Source organism: Solanum pennellii, chromosome 2 (genome assembly GCF_001406875.1).
Source record: "Solanum pennellii chromosome 2, SPENNV200".
Classification (NCBI taxonomy): domain Eukaryota; kingdom Viridiplantae; phylum Streptophyta; class Magnoliopsida; order Solanales; family Solanaceae; genus Solanum; species Solanum pennellii.
This window is the reverse complement of record NC_028638.1, coordinates 56,031,475-56,051,382: the sequence shown is the minus strand read 5'-3', so window position 1 is coordinate 56,051,382 and position 19,908 is coordinate 56,031,475. Positions and strand designations below refer to the sequence as shown.

The 19,908-nt window shown below is 32.5% G+C and overlaps 1 protein-coding gene across 3 annotated transcripts in view; it reads left to right on the top strand.

The window, feature by feature from the left end:
* The window catches only part of LOC107011015, a 41,100-nt gene extending 30,936 nt beyond the window's left edge, over positions 1–10,164 (top strand). For 2 of the 3 annotated variants that reach the window (XM_015210325.2, XM_015210326.2), the window contains exons 25-36: positions 4,764–4,889; positions 5,020–5,187; positions 5,406–5,534; positions 5,636–5,725; positions 6,158–6,264; positions 6,345–6,493; positions 7,345–7,427; positions 7,512–7,607; positions 7,755–7,877; positions 8,831–8,914; positions 9,229–9,372; positions 9,692–10,164. In XM_015210325.2, coding sequence (XP_015065811.1) covers positions 4,764–4,889; positions 5,020–5,187; positions 5,406–5,534; positions 5,636–5,725; positions 6,158–6,264; positions 6,345–6,493; positions 7,345–7,427; positions 7,512–7,607; positions 7,755–7,877; positions 8,831–8,914; positions 9,229–9,372; positions 9,692–10,012 — 1,620 coding nt within the window. In that variant the 3' untranslated portion in view covers positions 10,013–10,164. Of the gene's footprint in view, positions 1–4,170; positions 4,514–4,763; positions 4,890–5,019; positions 5,188–5,405; positions 5,535–5,635; positions 5,726–6,157; positions 6,265–6,344; positions 6,494–7,344; positions 7,428–7,511; positions 7,608–7,754; positions 7,878–8,830; positions 8,915–9,228; positions 9,373–9,691 lie in introns of those variants that run through there. The other variant, XM_027914824.1, reaches the window with a different exon arrangement.
* The last annotated feature ends 9,744 nt before the right edge of the window (positions 10,165–19,908 follow it).

The window sequence follows — 19,908 nt, the reverse complement described above, 5'->3', positions numbered from 1 at the left end:
ACTGATATTTCTCCATAGGCTGACCTCATATGGAGTATTGACCTCCTTGGTCATCCAGCTATCCTCTTGTTCTTATTTGGCTTTAGTCAATCATCCCCACAATAGGTGTTCTTCTTTAGTGAACTCCTCAACCACTTCATCATTAGAGCTTTACTTTGGATTTCCAGGTTCTGAATACTCAAGTCACCTCATTTTTTCCACAAATTATTAAGTTCCACTTGACCATATGATGGTCTTTCCTCTCTGTCACCATGCCATATGAAGTTCCTCCTGATTCTATCCAATCTCTTGTTGACTCATGTCTGGAATGGGAAACAATGACATCATGAATGTTGTAAGTGAATCAAGACCGAGTTGATCAAAGTCAGTCTACCTCCTCTTGACAAGTATTGGGTCTTCCATCTTGCCAATTTCTTTTCACATTTCTCAATAGCAGTATCCCAAGTCTCAGTAGACTTTGACTTGGACCCCAAAAGGTATTCCCAGATAAATGGTTGGCAAAGACCCTACCTTTCCTCCTAGAATAGATGCCAACAGGTTCTTGGGAGATTCAGAGACTTGCTGATTTTACAACACCATTGGTCTACTCAAGAGATTGGAGGGTGGTCAGGATACTTTATGGTGAAAGGGCAACAAAAAAGGTATTTTTAAGTTGAATTGTGCTTATTACTAGTTGAACAACTCCTACCAGTTGACAAGTAACTGTTCTTCAAAAGGAATCTGGAAATCCAAAATATCCCTCAAAGTATCATGTTTTGTGTGGTTATTGGCTAAGGAAGCAGTTCTAACCCAAGACAACCTAATGAAGAGAGGGATTCCGTTGTGCTCAATGTGCCTATTTTGTGGGATAACTGCTGAGACAGTTAACCATCTTTTTTTACAGTGTAGAGTAACTAGCCAGCTGTGGAGACTATTCCTAAATCTCAAGGGCATGTCATGGGTAATGCCAAGCAAGATCACTGAAGCCATTCAGATTTGGGAAGAAGCTGGAATGCAGTCTAAGAGCAGAGAGAGATGGAGAATTATCCCTGCTAGCATTTGATGGGCAATATGGAAGGAGAGGAATTCCAGATGTTCTGATACTATAGAAAATAGCATCCAAAAGTCAAGCTTAATTGCTTGTTGCTACTGTGTTTTTGGTGTAATCAATTATACTCAAACGACACTATCTCCCTAATTGATGTACCAGACTCGATTTAGGTTCAGATAGCTGGATTTGATTATCTTATTGTAAATATGGCTCAGTACTGCCTATGTTCTGGTTGTAGTAATATACAAAGTTACCTGCTTAAAAAAAAAAAGAATAGCTGCCAACAGGTTCATGTGGGGAACATCATTAATGGGGTAAAGGAAGCTCTTATCCCAGTTTATGTAAAGGCCTGAGATGCCTTCGAAGAGCACTAGAATTATTTTGAGATGTCTCAATTGGTTTCTATCACCATCACAGAATATGAGGGTGTCATCAACATATTGCAAATGAGTCACCTCTAGGCTCTCTCTCTCTCTGCCCTAGCTGCCTCAAATCCCTTTATGCATCCATACAAATTAGTTGTTTTGAACATAATGTTCAGTCCTTCCATGGCAATGATAAACAAAAAAGGAGACAAAGGATATCCTTGCCTGAGACTCCTCTGAGCCTTGAAGAAGTCAGCAAGTGATCCGTTAATTAACACAAAATAACTAATTGTGGATATACAAAATCTGATCCAGTGTATCCATTTTTGCCCAAAACCCAACTTCTTCAGCATAGATAGCAAGTACTCCCAGTTTTGCATGATCATATGCTTTTTATCAATCTAGTTTGCATATCAGACTTCTTTTGTTGCACTCTTGAGTCTATTGCTTCATTTGCCACTAAAACTGCAAATCACTCCTTCCAGCCTCTATCACTCTTGAGAATAATTTATAGATGTTTCCTATCAAGCTAATAGGCCTATAATCTCTTAATTCCTTAGCACCTTTTTTCTTAGGGATGAGTTATGAATGTTGCATTGAAGCTTCTTTCAAAAAAGGGCATTCATAATGTCCAGGTTCACAATCTCCCAACGTTTGATGAAGAAACCCATGGAGAAACCATCTGGACCAGGAGCTTTATTTCCTGCACACAATTTCAGACACCTTAAGCCTTCCTCCTCAGTGAAGTTGTCCTGCAATTTCACCTTGTCTTCCACTGAAAGAGTGGGACAATTATTGAGCATACTGGTAGGTCTCTAGTGAGTGGTCTCTGATTACAACTTTTGGTAGAAGTCAATAATGGCACTTTCTTTTCTTGTAGACTTCTCGGTTAATTTGCTTTGCCTGTAAGCTGGTCTATGTAGTTGAACCTTTTATGAGTGTTGCAACTGTATGAAGGAACTTGGTATTCCTATCGCCTTCCTTTAACCATAAGGACCTTGACTTCTGCCTCCAGATCCATTTCAGCCAATTGTTCTAGGGTTTGTTTTCTATGATCACTAGGTTGCCAGCCTCACTTCTGCTCCATTCCTTTAGTTTATGTTTGAGTGCCTTCAATTTACATGATAGCACAAAGTCAGGCCTCCCTTTAAAATTGAAAGAGTTCCACCACTCTTTGATCCTGTCATTGAAGCTTGTAGTCCCAAGCCACCCAGTTTTCAAATTTAAAACAGTTCTCTTTTTACAAGAACCACCCTGTAAAACCAAAGGAATGTGATCAGACGTCAACCTTTGCAAAGGGGACTGCTTTATGTTGCTAAAACAATCATCACATTCTTCTGAAAGCAAGAATCTGTCGATCCTGGAAGCTGTGTCTTGATTGTCCCCTTCGAACCAAGTGTAACTGCTATCTTGCAGCTGAAGGTCTATTAAGTTCATATCTTCAATGAAAATCTGAGAACTCTATCATCCCTCTTGATCTCCTTTTGCAGTTTCTCTTCTCTGTATATTTGTTATTTTAACTAAAGGTAAATTTTCTTTTCTAAAGTTGAGAAAAGAAGCCATTTATTAATTCAATATTCAGATCTTAGATACAATATCTTAGTAATAAGATGTGGTTTAGACATTGTGAGAAATATATGGGGAAAAATATTATTGAATTGTGTATGTAAATTTTACATTGAGACCCTATTTATAGACACTAGATTAGAATCCTTTTCCGACTAGGAATCCTATTCTTATTCTTATTCCTATTCCTATTTTAAGTAGGAAATACTTATTCTATTCTAACACTCCCCCTCAAGCTGTTGCGTACAAATCATATGTACCTAGATTGTTACAAATGTAATTAATACGAGGACCTATGACGGACTTGGTGAAGATATCGGCAAGCTGATCATTTGACTTCACGAATTTTGTAACAATATCTCCTGAGAGTATTTTTTTCTCTGACAAAGTGACGGTCAATCTCAATGTGCTTAGTCCTTTCATGGAACACTGGATTTGATGCGGTATGAAGAGCCGCTTGATTATCACATACAAGTTTCATCTGATTAATTTTGTCAAATTTTAGTTCTCCCAGTAACTGTCTGATCCAAACTAGCTCACAAGTTGCTGTCGTCATTGCTCGATATTCTGATTCTGCACTAGATCGTGCAATCACATTTTGTTTCTTACTCTTTCACGACACCAAATTACTTCCTACTAAAATACAATATCCGGATATCGAACGTCTGTCAGATGGTGATCCTACTTAATCAGCATCTGTATATATCCAATGATATGCTCATGGCCTTGATTCTCAAAGAGTAGTCCTTTCCCATGAGCTGACTTTATATATCGCAGAATACGAACCACAGCTTCCCAATGACTTCGACGAGGGAAAGTCATAAACTGACTTACAACACTCACACGAAAAGAGATGTCAGGTTTAGTAACTGTGAGATAATTCAACTTTCCGACGAGCTGTCTATACCTTTCAGGATTACTAAGTGGCTCCCCTTGTCCTGGAAGGAGTTTAACATTGGTATCCATAGGAGTGTCAATAGGTCTACATCCCATCATTCCTGTCTCCTCAAGAATGTCTAAAGGCATACTTGCGTTGGGAAATAACTATACCTGAACTAGATTGAGCAACCTCAATACCTAGAAAATACTTCAATCTGCCAAGGTCTTTAGTTTGGAAATGTTTAAAGAGATTTTACTTCAAATCAGTGATACCGGTGATAACAATATCATCAACGTAAACAACCAAATAGATACATCGATTTTGTGCAGAATGCCGATAAAACATCGAGTGATCAGCTCCACTACGAGTCATGCCAAACTGTTGAAGTACTGTGCTGAACTTCCCAAAGCAAGCTCGAGGAGATTGTTCCTTTGTCATTAAGAATGTGGGCTATGATTCAGCTTCGTGATCAAGTAAGATGGAAAGGAAGAGAGAAATTTGACATCAGAGTTCATCATATAGCTTGTGTATATTTGATATCCAATAACAAACTCAGCTTGGCTTCCATGTGGCATTTTATTGCAGCCTGGTTAATTGTGCTCAATTGCTTAAAAGACTCTCCCTCTGTTCCAAAAATAGTCGTCATATTTCGCTTCTCTAGAGTTAGTTTGACTAATTTTAAAGCTAAATTAGATAAAATTAATTCAATATTTTAAAATTAAAATTTAGATTTTTAAAAAACTATAGAAGTACTATAAATTGTAATTTTTCTTATATCAAATATGTTGAAAAAATAAATTTTAAAATGTTCGTCAAAGTTCATATGGTTTGACTCTTAAAAATATCATTGTGGCAAGTATTTTGGAACGGAGGGAGTAGCTCATTTACCTGATGTTCATATTCGTCTTTTAACCTACTGAAGGATGGAGTTGACAAGGATAAGAGCAATGCATTGATCTATAATCCAATCATTCTGGCAAGACTGAATAGGATAGACTTTGATGCCGTGTTTGCCGAAAAGCACAAGCTCAACCATCTCAGGGTACAGGTAATCTTCTATTCTGGTGCTTTATATTCATTTCTGTGGTGGTTCTCATCTGTCCCAAGTCTGATTCTAATGACTTGCCTGATGGTATTCTCAACCTCAAACTGCCAATGTCTCTGTAATCATGATGCAGTCACTGAGTGTGGAGCCTAAGTGGATTGGAGCTCCTTTTGCATCAATGCTTCGGAGGCACCACGTAGAAAATATCGACACAAATGACCGTGTACTCCGTGTTGGACTTGTTCTAGCTGCATCAAGTTCTAGTGTCAAACATGTCCAACACTTATCAATTGTGCTCCAGGTATACTGTGCTGTACACATATACTGTATGAATCTCTCTTCTGGAACTATCATATTCTTGTACAAGATCCATCTGTTTTGGCAGGGACATTTATAGGCCTTTAACATAATGTTCCAAGATCTACAAGGAATTGACGTGTGGCTGGATCACTGTCATATTTTTGTTATACTTGCATATCCTGTTTGTTCCATTTTGATACCGCTGATTTTTCTTTGCAGCCCCTTGATTTCAACCTCGATGAAGAGACATTAATGAGAATTGTTCCTTTCTGGAGAACGTCCCTCAGAGATACAAATACTCCAAGTCAAAAGTATTATATTGATCATTTTGAGATACATCCTGTTAAGGTGTCTACAGAACTTTGGTTTCACTATGCCCCCCTCTCCAAGGAAGTTAATTTATCACCAAGAATTAACTCGCGTTTTCTTTCCTAATAATGTTCCTAAAGGTTGTGGCAAGCTTTCTTCCGGGGGAATCTTATGCTAACCATAGCTCCACGCAAGAGACACTAAGATCTTTACTTCACAGTGTTATAAAGGTCTGATACATAGTACTTCCTCTGTCCCTTTTACGTGACACCATTTGAGTGGAATGGAGTTTAATATGTTAAGATGGCTTCTATATCACATTAAGATAGTAGTTGAAAAGTTAGTTTCAGAGAGAACACAATATTAAAGTTCAAAATTTGAACTCTTGAAACTTGTGATAGTTGAAAACAAAAATGAAGCTAATTTACTGTTCTTGTCATTATATCTATAATTGCTTCCAATAATTATGAATATATAGTGAATTTCTTGCGGAAGCCACTACTAGGATGATGTCAACTTGTCCCAGGATGGAAGGATATAATGTCAATTGATGAGGGAATATTAAAATTCATTACAGTTGTTCATACTTACTATTTGAGCAAAGGTCTGTTCTTGATTATACCTGTGGTGTAACATTCTGTTTCCGATATCTGCATTTTTAGATACCTCCCGTCAAAAATATGACTGTAGAGCTCAATGGCATCCTTGTAACTCATGCATTGGTCACTTTGCGGGAGTTGTCAATTAAATGTGCCCAACATTATTCTTGGTAAGCCTGTGTTTACTTGTTTGGCTTGTGTTCTCAATAATTATTGCTCAATAGTAGCTGAAAATTGCCATTCACTCTAGGTATGCAATGAGAGCAGTATACATTGCAAAGGGAAGTCCCTTGCTGCCACCAGCTTTTGCTTCTATATTTGACGACTTAGCTTCATCATCTCTGGATGTTTTCTTTGATCCTTCTACTGGCCATCTTAATCTTCCTGGCCTCACAATTGGTATGCCCATGAAAACTCCGAAATCCTTGGCTTACTGCTTGATGCATCCATGTTTAGACTTAAGATGAGTACTGCTCAGTTACGTGACCTGTACTTCCATGGACAAGCATTTATGTGGCTAATCTCCTTTGATGCAGTGATGCTTTTACGGGGTCTTTTGTTCCAGCCCCTACTGAATTTGCCTTTGCATCAGAATACCAGGAAACGAATACTTCATGTGAAATTTAAGAAAAACTGTGTGTTTAATGGGAGACTATTTGAATATTACTGTCTTCTTATTTTGGGTTAACGTGCCTTTGCAAGGTGTGCTTCTTAGTGGAAATGATCTTGTGTTGGGGGCTGTTTTGGTACGCCATAAATCTTGTCAAAACTGAAACCTTTTTAGCAACATTATCATACTGAAGTGGCGTATTAGGCATAGGCAAGTGAAAACAGCTTGTATGTCAAGGCAAAATTGTGCATTGCTAACTCTGCCCATTTTCTTGAGCGCCTATGACGCAGAAAGTTCTTCGAATTAATGTTTAATGAGATAATTTGTAACTTAATCCAATCCAAGCTGATAACTAGATAAATCTGAATCAAGGAGAGTTTTCAAACCATAAAACAGCTCGAACATTTGAATTCCAGTGCAAATAGATTATAGGATGTCAGACTTCTATACAGTACTTTATACCCAACTCTCATGAGAGTAATGATATCAGCTGCTTTTCCGGTTCAATTTGCTTTATGATGAAGAATTAGTATGACAATCTTTGCTGCAGGTCTCTTGGAATTTACTGGCAAGTATGACTTTTCCCCTTTTATTTATGTATGTTTCCTTATCAAAGTCTCTGCTTACCTTTTGGATGAAGGTACTTTCAAACTCATTCGTAAGTGTATTGATGGTAAAGAGTTTTCTGGAACAAAAAGATACTTTGGTGATCTAGGGAAAACTGTAAGTTATATATTTTTGTTGATTTTTCTGTTCATGGTTGATTTGCAATTGTCAATGACGCTGCAAAGGATGTTTCATATGCAGTTTAAGTCAGCAGGATCAAATATCCTGTTTGCTGCTGTCACTGAAATATCAGACTCGGTTCTGAAAGGAGCAGAAGCTAGTGGTTTAAATGGAATGGTAAGAACATCTTATCTGATAGCATTACAAATACTGTAACTACTAAGTGCCAACTTGAAGTGTTCAACCTTGATCTAGTGCTACTTAGGTACTATTTCAGATTGTAATTTGGCTGTCAACCGAATCGATTTGATGTGTTCTTTCCAGGTGAATGGTTTCCATCAAGGAATACTTAAATTGGCAATGGAACCTACGTTACTGGGGAGTGCTTTCTTGGAAGGTGGCCCTGATCGAAAAATTGGGCTTGATCGAAGTCCTGGGGTTGATGAGGTACAACACATTCACGGATGATTTCTTATCAATTTCATTTTCTTTCTGTTAGAGATAACAGATGCTGGTGGATGCAAACTTCTGTTGTTTGAGTGGGATAAATCAATGCTACATTTTAATGTGCCATCCGGAAATATTCGGACAGTTTGGTCAAAGCTCAGCTGAGATGGTTGTGTTGATTGACATAACTGGCATGGTTTTGGTGCAGCTCAGTGAGCTTTTAACTCGTGTCTAACTTGCCATTCCCCCTGGATCTTCGTGACTCATCTATCTTGTAAAAGGGGAAGAGGACGATTTTTATCATGGAAGGGATCAGTTTATACGACATTGAATAAGCGCACTTTAAACTGCATAAAACCTGTATAATGGTGAACCAAATAACTGTTGATGGAGTAAAAATTATCAGCTATAGACTACAAGGTATTAACTTCAGGTGCAACGACTCATCATTTCTGTAGGCCTAAAAGTTGTAATATGGCCTACAGGAATCTAATTAGATCAACCATAATCTGTTTCTTATCAAATAAATGGCCTACAGGAATCTAAGTAAGATCAACCATAATCTGTTTCTTATCAAAGAAAATGGCTTACAGGGATCCAAATTCCTTTGGATGAAAGAAAATAGCTAGATGGCTCTGAAGAGCTTGGAAATTTTAAAGATAGTTGTTGACGAAGCATCTGATTTCTATCTGAGGGCCTGTTGTCAGGCTAACAATGAATATCTCCTGCTAATTCTGTTACATATCTGTCGTTATTGCTCTTGTTGTCGGTGTGACAGTTTAGTTGGTGCTCTCTCTCCTGTTGTTTTTGGGGGTTTTACAAACATGTAGTGCTGAATATTTCAATGCACTGCGGTTACTGTCATCTCATATCTAGTGTGTGTTTGTGAGGTTATAGTTATTCTAGCATATTAAAGCATCAAAATTTTAGTGACCCTTTCGGTTGTAATGCAGCTATACATTGAAGGGTATCTCCAAGCCATGTTAGATACATTGTATAAGCAAGAATACCTGAGAGTCAGAGTCATTGACAACCAGGTAACTAAAAATTATGTTCTTTGTGCGTGTGTGGTTTGCCCTTTTCAAAGATATGCCAAAATTAAAAACTTGTAGCACTGCTTTTTATTTACTTATAAATATGCCGCGGCTGAAAACTTCTAGCACTGTAATTACATTCTTCATGAGACTGAAATTTTTTGTCAGAACTTCAGTAAAATTAGTAATACAGTAGGCTATCTAGCTTGCTTAGCTCTAATTTCTGTTCATAGCAAATTAAGTTCCACATGTAGTGGTGCCATTCTCAAAATGCAACATAAATTGCAAATGGCTTTTATGTTCTTTATATTGTGAAGGTTATCCTGAAGAACCTACCACCAAGCAGTTCTCTTATAGAAGAGATTGTGGAACGTGTGAAGGGATTTCTTGTTAGCAAAACATTGTTGAAAGGAGATACCTCAACAGCTGCTCGTCCCTTGCGTCACATGAGGGGGGAACGTGTGAGTATTACTTTTTTTCCCTTTCATTCTTCTATGACCAGATAATTGTGTACTGAACGATTTCTGTGATCAACATATGAACTTTCCTGATATAGCATTGTTATCTCCGTGCTCCATTACTGATCAGTCGTTCCAATTTACGAGCACTCTTTGCACTAAGCATATTTTACTTGGTAAATTGAGGAATTTTGACCTCTCTGCTATATTCTCATATTCAAGTTTTTTTTTAAAAAAAAAAAAAAACATATGGCCCCAAAGAAAGACGACTTGTTCTTCAATTCTGTTGGTTTGACACTGCTATTAATGTTTATTGCTTTAGGAATGGCGAGTAGTACCAACAGTGCTGACCTTGTGTGAACACCTTTTTGTGAGTTTTGCAATTCGGATGCTACGAAAGCAAGCTAGTATAGCAGTTGGGAAAGTGAATTGGAAGCAGAAAGTGGAAGGTGATGATGAGAAAGCCATTGTACCTGCATCTGGACAAAAGCTCGATTTTTTATGGAAATGGGGATTTGGAAATTTTGTTCTATCAGGGATTCTAGCATATGTCGATGGACGATTATGTCGTTATATATCTAATCCTATAGCTAGAAGGATTGTTAGTGGCTTCCTGTTAAGTTTCCTGGAGAGAAATGAATAACATTTTCTTGTCTAAAGCTTTTTCTAGGAAAAAAGAATAAATAGCAAGTGCATTTTATTCATATGAGAGGATAATAGATGATCCTTCCCCTTTCATTTTTATTTTAAATGTATATAACAAAGCAAAAATAAGTAAATTTTTTTTTTGTCTTCCTGTATGCCTTCACAAGAATTTAGCACAGAAACTTTCTACATTCTACGGAACACTGTATGAAGTCCATGCCTGCGTGCTTACATTAGTGAGTTAAATCTCTTTCGTGTGAATTTATTCATAATATTAACAAGATCAAAGTTGTAAAAGAAAAACGATTATTAAATGAGCCCATAGATGTAAAATGATCAGAGTAAAACGAGTGATGCAGCACACTGTTTCCTCCAATTTGCATTCTCCTTTCCCTTTCAACCTTTTAATTTTCAACAAATTTGTCCCCCCCTCTTCCACTTCAGGATAAGCATTACATTGTGCTGACACTTCATTTGCTACTCGATAAGTTAAATAAATGGTTAATAGTCCACCCTTCCTATGTTATGTTTTGTTTATCAATTGATCGAGAGACACATTTTTTGGGAGTTGCTATTACTCGAGTAGTTAAAAATTAAAAACCACTTGCTTTAATAAAACCAGAGGAACCCAAATATGCGTTAACTATATAGAAGAAGACATAATACCCACAGAAAGATTTGGATTATGAATGCTATTTATAGATATAGTCACAACTCACAATTCTTCAACATTTCTATACTTTTTATGTTGTGAGAATACAAAGAGATATGGCTTTTGCGATATCCAAAGAGAAAATAGGCAGTGATCATCAAGATAGTGACGAGACAGAGAGAGTAATAAGTAGCCAACTCTATTTGAAGTCATTGTCCCATGAAAATCTTGACAAAAATGTTGTGCTGAGGAGACTTCGTCACCATAAATGCTTGCAAAAGGTTCGTGGAAATTTAAAGACTCTATTGGAGGGTTTTTCGACAAGGGATTATTATGAGCACAAGTGGCTTGAACAGGGCGACGTTTTCTGCTCCCCTTAGCATATATATTTCCCTCCTTGTACCACACATCCTTACCTCTCTGTCTCTTGGGTTTCTGTGGGCGGAGCCTAAATTTGAACCTTATGAATTTATGAAATCAAAGCTACTGATTTCTATCGAATTCACGTATTATATACATCCCTCCAAAATGTATGAATCATGGCCTGGAAGACCGAGTCAAGGACGGGATTTGAAGTTAGTGACTTAAAAGGTTTTTAGTATCGAACACATTGTACTTTTTCGAATGTTATGAATTCGAATTTTCATATTTATTTGAAATTCTAATGTATTTTCGATCTATGTCAAAAATCGGATAAGTCCAGTATATATATAAATAAATAAGTTAGAGCGATGGTTTTGATTTCATTAGTAACTGGTTATAGAAATTTAATTTTGTTTGTAGAAATCAATATAGAGTTGTACATAAAAATTTACGAATTTGGGTTATAACTTAAATAGAGATTCATTTTGCATAAAATCCGCAGTTGGTTTGAATAAAACTAGTGGCGCAGCCCACTGTTTTGTTTCCCCTGTTATTTGCATTGACCTTCAATCTCATCCTCTTCCACTTGAGGATAACTATTACACTTGTTATTATTATATATGGTGCTGACACTTTATTTTGTTACTCCATAAATTGATAGACACATTTAGGATAAATAAGAAGTTACTATTATTATAAGGGTGATCCAGTATGTAAAAACTACTAGCTTAAAATAAAACCGGAGGAGTCCGACGGTTACTTACTATACATAAGAAGACAAAAGAGTTGCCCACAGAAATATTTGCATCTACCTTCCTATTTATAGATTAGTTGTTATCCAAATCATTCTAAAAAAAAGAAAAATGATATCGAAAGAGCAAAAACCTTCGTTCTCTGAGTCCCAGAATGTGAATCAAGATGGTGCGAATGGAAACTCTGTAATAAGTAGTGAGCTCTATTTGAAATCATCGACTGATCACCAAAATCTTGACAAAAATGTTGTGTTGAGGAGACTTCGTTTTCACAAAGTTCGTGCAAAGTTGCAGGGTCTATTGGACACAAGGAATTATGATTATTATGAGCACAAGTGGTTAGAACAGGGCGACGTTTTCTGCTCCCCCTAGGCCCTCTCTCTCTCTGTTTTTGTCTTCTGCGCCTAAGATTTAAAGTAATGATGAGTTCAGTTTTAACATCAAATATATTGCAATCATCTTGAAGGTTTAGTAACATATCAGTAATAAGTTGAACATGTAAATATCGCTTCCTTTTCTGTTTATATAATAATGCACTTTTCTCGTGTTTCTGCTCTTTCAAATAAAATTAAGTTGTGTTCTGATTAAACTACGTACTTCACATAAATTGGAATGAAAGAAATTGAGCCACGTATGATTACAAGTTACAACATACTCCGAAGTTGGTTCATTTATGCGCAGAACATCTATTAAAGTAAAAGTGTATCACAAGTGTCAAGTGAAACGACTAAGTCACAGCAAGATCTCAACAGCCATAGAATATGCTGATTTACCATTTACGTAAGTCATTTAAGTGAATAATGAGTAGGTGACCAATCATTAGGCTCTTGATCATTTCCTCCTGAGTAATTTTCCTAAATAGTTGTTTCGAAAATTACCTATGAATATCACTTATGTTTGTTTTAGGACTTTAATATCACTTAACTTTACTTATTTTTTTTAAACTGTGTGCTTGATACAAAAAATATATTATCTCTCTTTTATTAGGATGGCATGTCACGTGATTTAATTTTTTATTACTAAAAAAATGCTTCGAATCTATTAAAACGTTAGGTTGCAATATGTTTTTTTAAAACAAATATTGTTTTCTATTTATGTTTTTTGAAAATGTTTTATCTTTTAGATATATAAAGATAAATTTTATAAATGAATGAAAAAAGTATCCTATTTCTACAAGTAACTACTAATGGACTATTTTAACTATTTTTTAAAAATAAATTTTTTAATGATAATTATTATTTTTTTATTATAATTTTTTAATTAATTTTTAAATAATAATTATAGTTTTTTTTTGTGGTGCACTTTTTCTTCTCCTATTTAGATAGGTATTTCTACATTCTATTTTTTTTAGAGCATTTCCTAAAATCACGATAAATATAAATAGACACTACAGTTTTTTTTATAAAATAATTCACTTTTTCAGTTTTTATTTTTAACCTTAAAAATTGAAATTTGAAGTATTTAAAGATCTTTTATTTTTTCCCGTAATAGTCATTACTGTTTTTTTTTTTTAAATAGCTCAATTTCAATTTTTTTTCCCTTTAAAATTGAAATTAGAGGCATTTAAAAATCATCCAGTTTTTGTCTTTACAATTTTTTTTAGCAAAACAACTTTTATTTTCTATTTAAAATAACTATATTAAAATTTCTGTTTTTAATTATATTTTTAGAGCATATTTAAAATGTTTTTTGAAAAATTAAAATTCTTAAATATTAGTGGTGCTGACATGTGACACTTTTTACTTCTCCTATTAGATATAGATAGATCTTTTTTTAAAAAAAAATAGACAAACCCACATATTATATCCAGTAAAAAAATTACATTAAGAACTGTCATATGAGCTCCTCCGGTCCTTTAAGAAAATATGTGGGTTCTTCTTGTTATTTAAAAGAATTAGAAAAATATTAATAATAAATTAAAAAATACGACATGGCACCCTAGTAGGAGAGAAATAATGTATTTTTTATGTCAAATATATTTTGAGAAAATTAGTCAAAATTGAATAATATTATAATCATAAAACAAACATAAAATGATATTCTTATGAAATTTTCTAAACATGATTGACTATACGAGGAAATTACTCTTTCCTCCTTCAAGCATCAATACTTTCACACTTTCACTAATTAATTAATTTAGAAATTGATCCTCAATAATTCATGAACCGACACGAGTATCTAACATTTATATTTTAGGTAAACTATGCATGCTTTCTTTTTTTTAAAAAAAATGCTTATATATTATACGCAGTACATCTTTAACATGTATGTGCAGTACTTTTGTTGTGTAAACACCTACCACCATTGACATCTTTTATAGTAAAGTTAGAGAATTTTCATTTGTCTATGGGACGTTTAACAACTTTTCTAAATTACAGAACCAAATTTATCATCACTAATAAAACCAATATATTTATTTTGTGAAGATGATTTATGTGATTAAAACAAATCAAAAGTAAGTAGGTACAAAATGTTCTTTTTGGAGGTTCTTGATTTGCAACCCGTGTTAATAATTGTTTATTTGACGACAAAATCGGTTCAATTGATGTTATGATCCATTATGAAGAAAAAATTAAAAAGAATTATATCCAACCTACCAACATTAGATCTGATATTTTATATAATATATACAAGAGAATAATTAAATTATAAGGGTTATAATTGAACCTTTTATTCCTATGAATTTTTTTTAAAAAAAAAAATGGGTGGTGTCTCACATTATTGGCGTTATACATGCCCTTGTTTTATATGTGGACTCTGGCGCATATTTGGATTAGGTTCATTTCTACTCTAAAAGGATATACGTTTGAGTATAAATATATTCTTGATTATTTCTATTTGTTTACAAGCTTAGAAATATATATATATATTTTTTAGCATATTACGCGAAATATATATATCTTAGCATTAACAATATATTTGTTAAAAATAATTTTAAGAATTTAATAATAAATATTAGTAAAATAAATTGTGATAAACTATTCATATTAAGAGCTCTACTATAATTTCGTAATAAACATGCCAAGTAAGTTTACTCTACTATATATATCACTTTTTTTTTTTGCACGTTTTGAATGAATTATTTCTTTTTAATTTTATGTATATGGTTAATAATTGAATAACTGTACCAAATTAAATTGAAATTGATTACAATCAACCGATAAATGTATATTATATTAAATTTAATTTAATTTTGATAATTTTAAATTCAATTAAATTGATTTGATTTTAATTTTGATCAAATTCAAATCGACCCGTGAAGTGCGTGCCAAATCTTCAACAAAGTAAAAGTAAACTGATAAATCATTTTATAAGCTTCCAAATTGAGATTTAGTCATAGCACGACAAAGTAGACCAAGTCAACACCTTATCTAACGTTAGTTTAATTTGTTTCTGTCTTCGATAAACGACATTTCTTTTGTCCATTTCAATTTAATTTTTTTTCTTAATGACGATGTTCGTATAGCTTTTTGCAACATTATTTCTATCGGCTAATTTGTAATTATTAATACGAGTTTAGAGTCTAAAGAGTATAAAATATTAACAAAAATTTTAAAATGATATATAAAATTTTATATTAGTCAAAATGGTAAAATCACCGAAATAACAGCAATTTTCTCCACCGGAAAAAGCAAAATCGTTGTTACTGGAGCGATTTTGCAAAATACAATTTTTTTTTTAAAAAAAAATTCAAATCGCTACCTAGGCAGCGATTTTCAATTTATTTATTTATTTAAAAAAAAGCAGTGATTTTCTTTTTAAAAAATTATTTTTTTAAAAAAAATGGAAATCGCTGAAAATTAAGAAAATAAATTTTTTAAAAAGAAAATCGTAGAAAAAAAACAAATTTTAATGATTTTTAAATATTTTTTTGAAATTCGAATATATAGCTTATAAGAAAATATGCATTGTTTTTAAAAAAATTAAAAATAAGTAAGGTAACAAAAATATTTTCTTTCTAAAAAATGATATTATATTGAATTTAAATTTAAATGATATTTGAGTTCTAATAGAATTCTAACTTTTTAACCTCTTTTATTTATATTTTCACAATGTCATATAATGTTAATCTTCATATTTTTTCATCACCGATCATTAGCTTCATTCGTGAGTTTACTACCTTCTTCATATTCTTTATTTTATTATAGATTTTTTTTAAAATATTTTTATTTTTTATATGCAAATGAGAGATTGTCCATTTTTTTTTAAAAAAAAAATTTAGAAAATCACAGCGATTTTCATTTTTTTAAAAGAATAAAAAATTTAAAGAAGGCAGCGATTTTCTTTAAAAATTTTATTTTATTATTTTTAAAATAGTAATCGCTGCCTACGCAGCGATTAGGTAGCGATCTGAATTTAAAAAAAATAAAAAATCACATTTTGCAAAATCGCTGCTACTGCTGCGATTTTGCTTTTTCTGATGGAAAAAATCCTTGTTGTTCCTACAATTTTGCTGTTTTGATTAATATAAAATTTTATATTCCATTTTGAAATTTTTGTTAATATTTTATACCCTTTAGGATTCGAATTCTCCTTAATACAGTAGTAGATAACGGGTTATTTAATTCACAAATCAAATTTAAATATTCCTTTTACATTCTTTTTTAGCTGAGTTTTGACCAACTTTTAGTTGTGCTTCTGGCAGCGCCCAATTATTCTTGCATGGTAATCTCTGACTTCTCTACATTTCTTTTGTAGTATTTGAAATAATATGATTATGGGATAGGTATAAGAATTTTTGGCAAAAAGTTTTCATGCATTGACTTGAGATTGTGCATTGAATGGTTAAATCTGAGTTCATGCATAAATCCCAAAATCATATTTCCAAATCTAAGCAGAAAATTAGGGAAAGAATTACATTGGTTTTGACCATCCACACAGATTTACCACATTATCTTGATAGGACAATGATAATTAGAAATCGATAAAGATATATCATGCATCGCGTCGTTTACACTAAATTCTTCTATTTTATTATGACCAAATAAGAAAATATTAAGAACAAAGTCATTAATTAAATAGTACAATGATTTAGCAATAAGAGTGTCATGTCTTTTGCCATATATTTTTATCAATTTGATATTAATATCTTACTAATAAATTTGTTAGAATAGGACATATACCATTTATTTGAGTAATAATGCTGGTATATAGCATATACAAAGCTTAGATCAACACTTTTGACTTTTTTCGGCTTAAATTTAGAGACAAATGGCAATAAGTCCACTCGTACTTAATTTCATATTATAACGAACATGATTATTGACAATATTATAAAGTTGTCCTAAGGTAACTCATAAGAACTTGTGCTATACAAAGTACAAAAATATTACTATAATATTTTTTTTAATGGACGAAGAAAATGATGAATTAGGAGAAAAGATCAGTAAAAGACAGAAACTAAACGCATGAGTTGCAGTTGCTTCATTGTGTCATATTGACAGGATCAGTTGTGCTTGAGTTTGTTTTTTTTAAAAAAAAAAAAAGAAAAAATGCGCCTTTTTTTTTTTGCCACAAAGCAAAGATATATGTACACTATATTTTTATTAGATTTTATTTTATAAAATTATATCGGATATATTACTTTTATTGTTGAAGCAACAATAAAATATTTTGGTTCGATTCGATTTTTGTTATTTTGGTTCGGTTTTTAGTAATTCGATTCGGTTTTTTTATTTCAATTTTTTGATGAGCCTGCTTAGTAGGCTTTTTAAAATTTTAAACTTTACAGTTTTTTTGTTTGATTTTTCAATTTAATGGGCTTAAAAGTAGAAATAGACAATACATCAAAAATAGATATCTGGCGGATGTTGATGCTTCTGCTGGCGCCTGGCGGGCGGCTGCTGCTACTGCTGCCTGAAAGAGAAAGAAAAAGAAGAGAAAGAAGACTAGAATAGAAAGAGGTGCTGCCTCCAAGAAAAAGAGGAATAGGGACATTACTAGGGTTTCAGATACTTTTTTAAAAAAAAAAGATTATTTAACATTAGTAATTATTAATTAATATAATATAAATTATAGTATAATATTTCGGTTTAAACCGATATACCGAATACCAAAATAATATGTATTGAAAATCGAACCAAAATATCAAAAAATTCAAAATAGTAAATCGAATACCGAATCAAAAATCAAAATATCAAAACTGAAATTTTATAAAAAAATTCGATTCGCTTCGATATTTTAATTTTCCGATGTTTGTGTCCACCCTATCGTGAACTGCCCCTTTTTTTTTGACAGCAATGATTTAATTACTTTCGTTACTGACTAATGTAAAATGATTGTGTAAAATACATGAAGTCTGCTACAGCAATAGCGTACAAATTGCAAATTTAATATATTTTTCGAATCAAAGCCTATCACTTCATTTTCTTTCAATGAACTTTCTAATAATTTACGCTGAATAATTTAATTGAAAAGTCAAAAATTTGATTCTCCTATTGCAATTTGTAATCATAGCTAGAGCATATTCTGGTCTATAATATTATCTTGATTCGATTATTAAGAGACTAGAATAAATAGTTATTTAAGTAGTACAATTGACTAATAATTTTTTAAAATTTTGTTTGTAGAAATATAATCAATTTAGAGCAATTTACGTATCTTCATTCGTTAATTTTTTAAATATTCTTTTTGTAAAGTAGCCTATACATTTTCAGTTGAAATGTCTCAAGATACTGAGTTGAATGTTTAAGTTATTTTACATAGTCAACTTTGGTAGGTCCCTTTTAACACTTTGTAAAGTTCGCATTACAATTTACATATGAATTTAACGACCGCATTTGTTAACACATAATTTTATTTTATTTTTATACAGCACCTTTATATCTTACTCGTTATTTCAAGGTTTTTTAAAATGTCTTAAAAAGCTACTAGGTAATAAGCTAATAATCATAGATAAGTCTTCAATGTGCCTTGTCTCAATTTAAAAAAAATGGAACTTTGGCCAAAAATCTGGTAAAGTGTTACATGGCTATTAAATAAATTTACGTCCTAATATATATCCGTCCTAAATTAGTAGTTGTGTTTAGCTTTTTAAGGGTCAATTTTGCGTGAACTTAATCAACAATTTAAACTACTACTATATTATTTCCCATCCATCCAATTGGGATGAGAAATTTGCATTTTGTTATACTTTTCTATATTTTGAAATTTTAGTTAGCTTAATTTAATTTAGTCATAAAAATTAATATAATTGAGTGTAAAAGAAAAAACGTGAAAATCAATTTATGTCCCACGGTTAACCATATTTATCAAAGTCAAGACCTACGCACAATGGCAAATTGGCAATTGGCTCGCTGCCTAGCTGCCTTTGCGCGTTCAATTTGTACTTTCTCATTGATTCCCCTTTTTTATTTTATTTTTTTCCTTTTTAAGATCCAATTTTATTATTTATTTGCATCAATTCTATTTGCCTTTGCTTCAAATAAACATCTTAATGACTTAAATTAAAGGCATAATATCTAAATATATCATTTAACTTGATTTTGAATTACATTTATGTCCTTCAATTTTAGATATGCACAAGTAGACAGTTAAACTTGTATAAAGTTTAACAAACAGACACACATGTCCTACATGTCATTTTTTGTGTTACGTGGTTTCCTACGTGTATTGTGCCATGTAGGACTCATGCGTTTATTTATTTAAAAGTTGGATAGTTAAAGTGTCTATTTCTACATTATGAAAGTTGGAGATCAAAGTTAAAATTTAAAACCAAATTTAGGGTGTAATATATATATTATGCCTAAATTAAAACTAGGAAAATACGCTTTTAGCGGAATAAGTTAGCTGGCAAATATTCATAATTTAAGTTACCATGCACGAGTTTGAATTTTATTAACCTTTATAGAGTTATCGAACGTTATACTTTCAAAAGGATAATTCGTTAGCTTGTTATCATAATTTAAATCTAGGTCATTAAAGTTAATGATCTTTGACTAGTTCATTACTGTCTACATGAACTTGATGGTATGTAAAACAGAAAAGTAAATTAAATGAAACATAGAACAAATGTCACGGGGTTCAAATTATTAACTATGCTCCAATCCAAATTAACAGTATGATAATTAAATAAATGCTCTTATGATTATATTATTAAATATTAAGTACCTATATAAAGAAATGGAA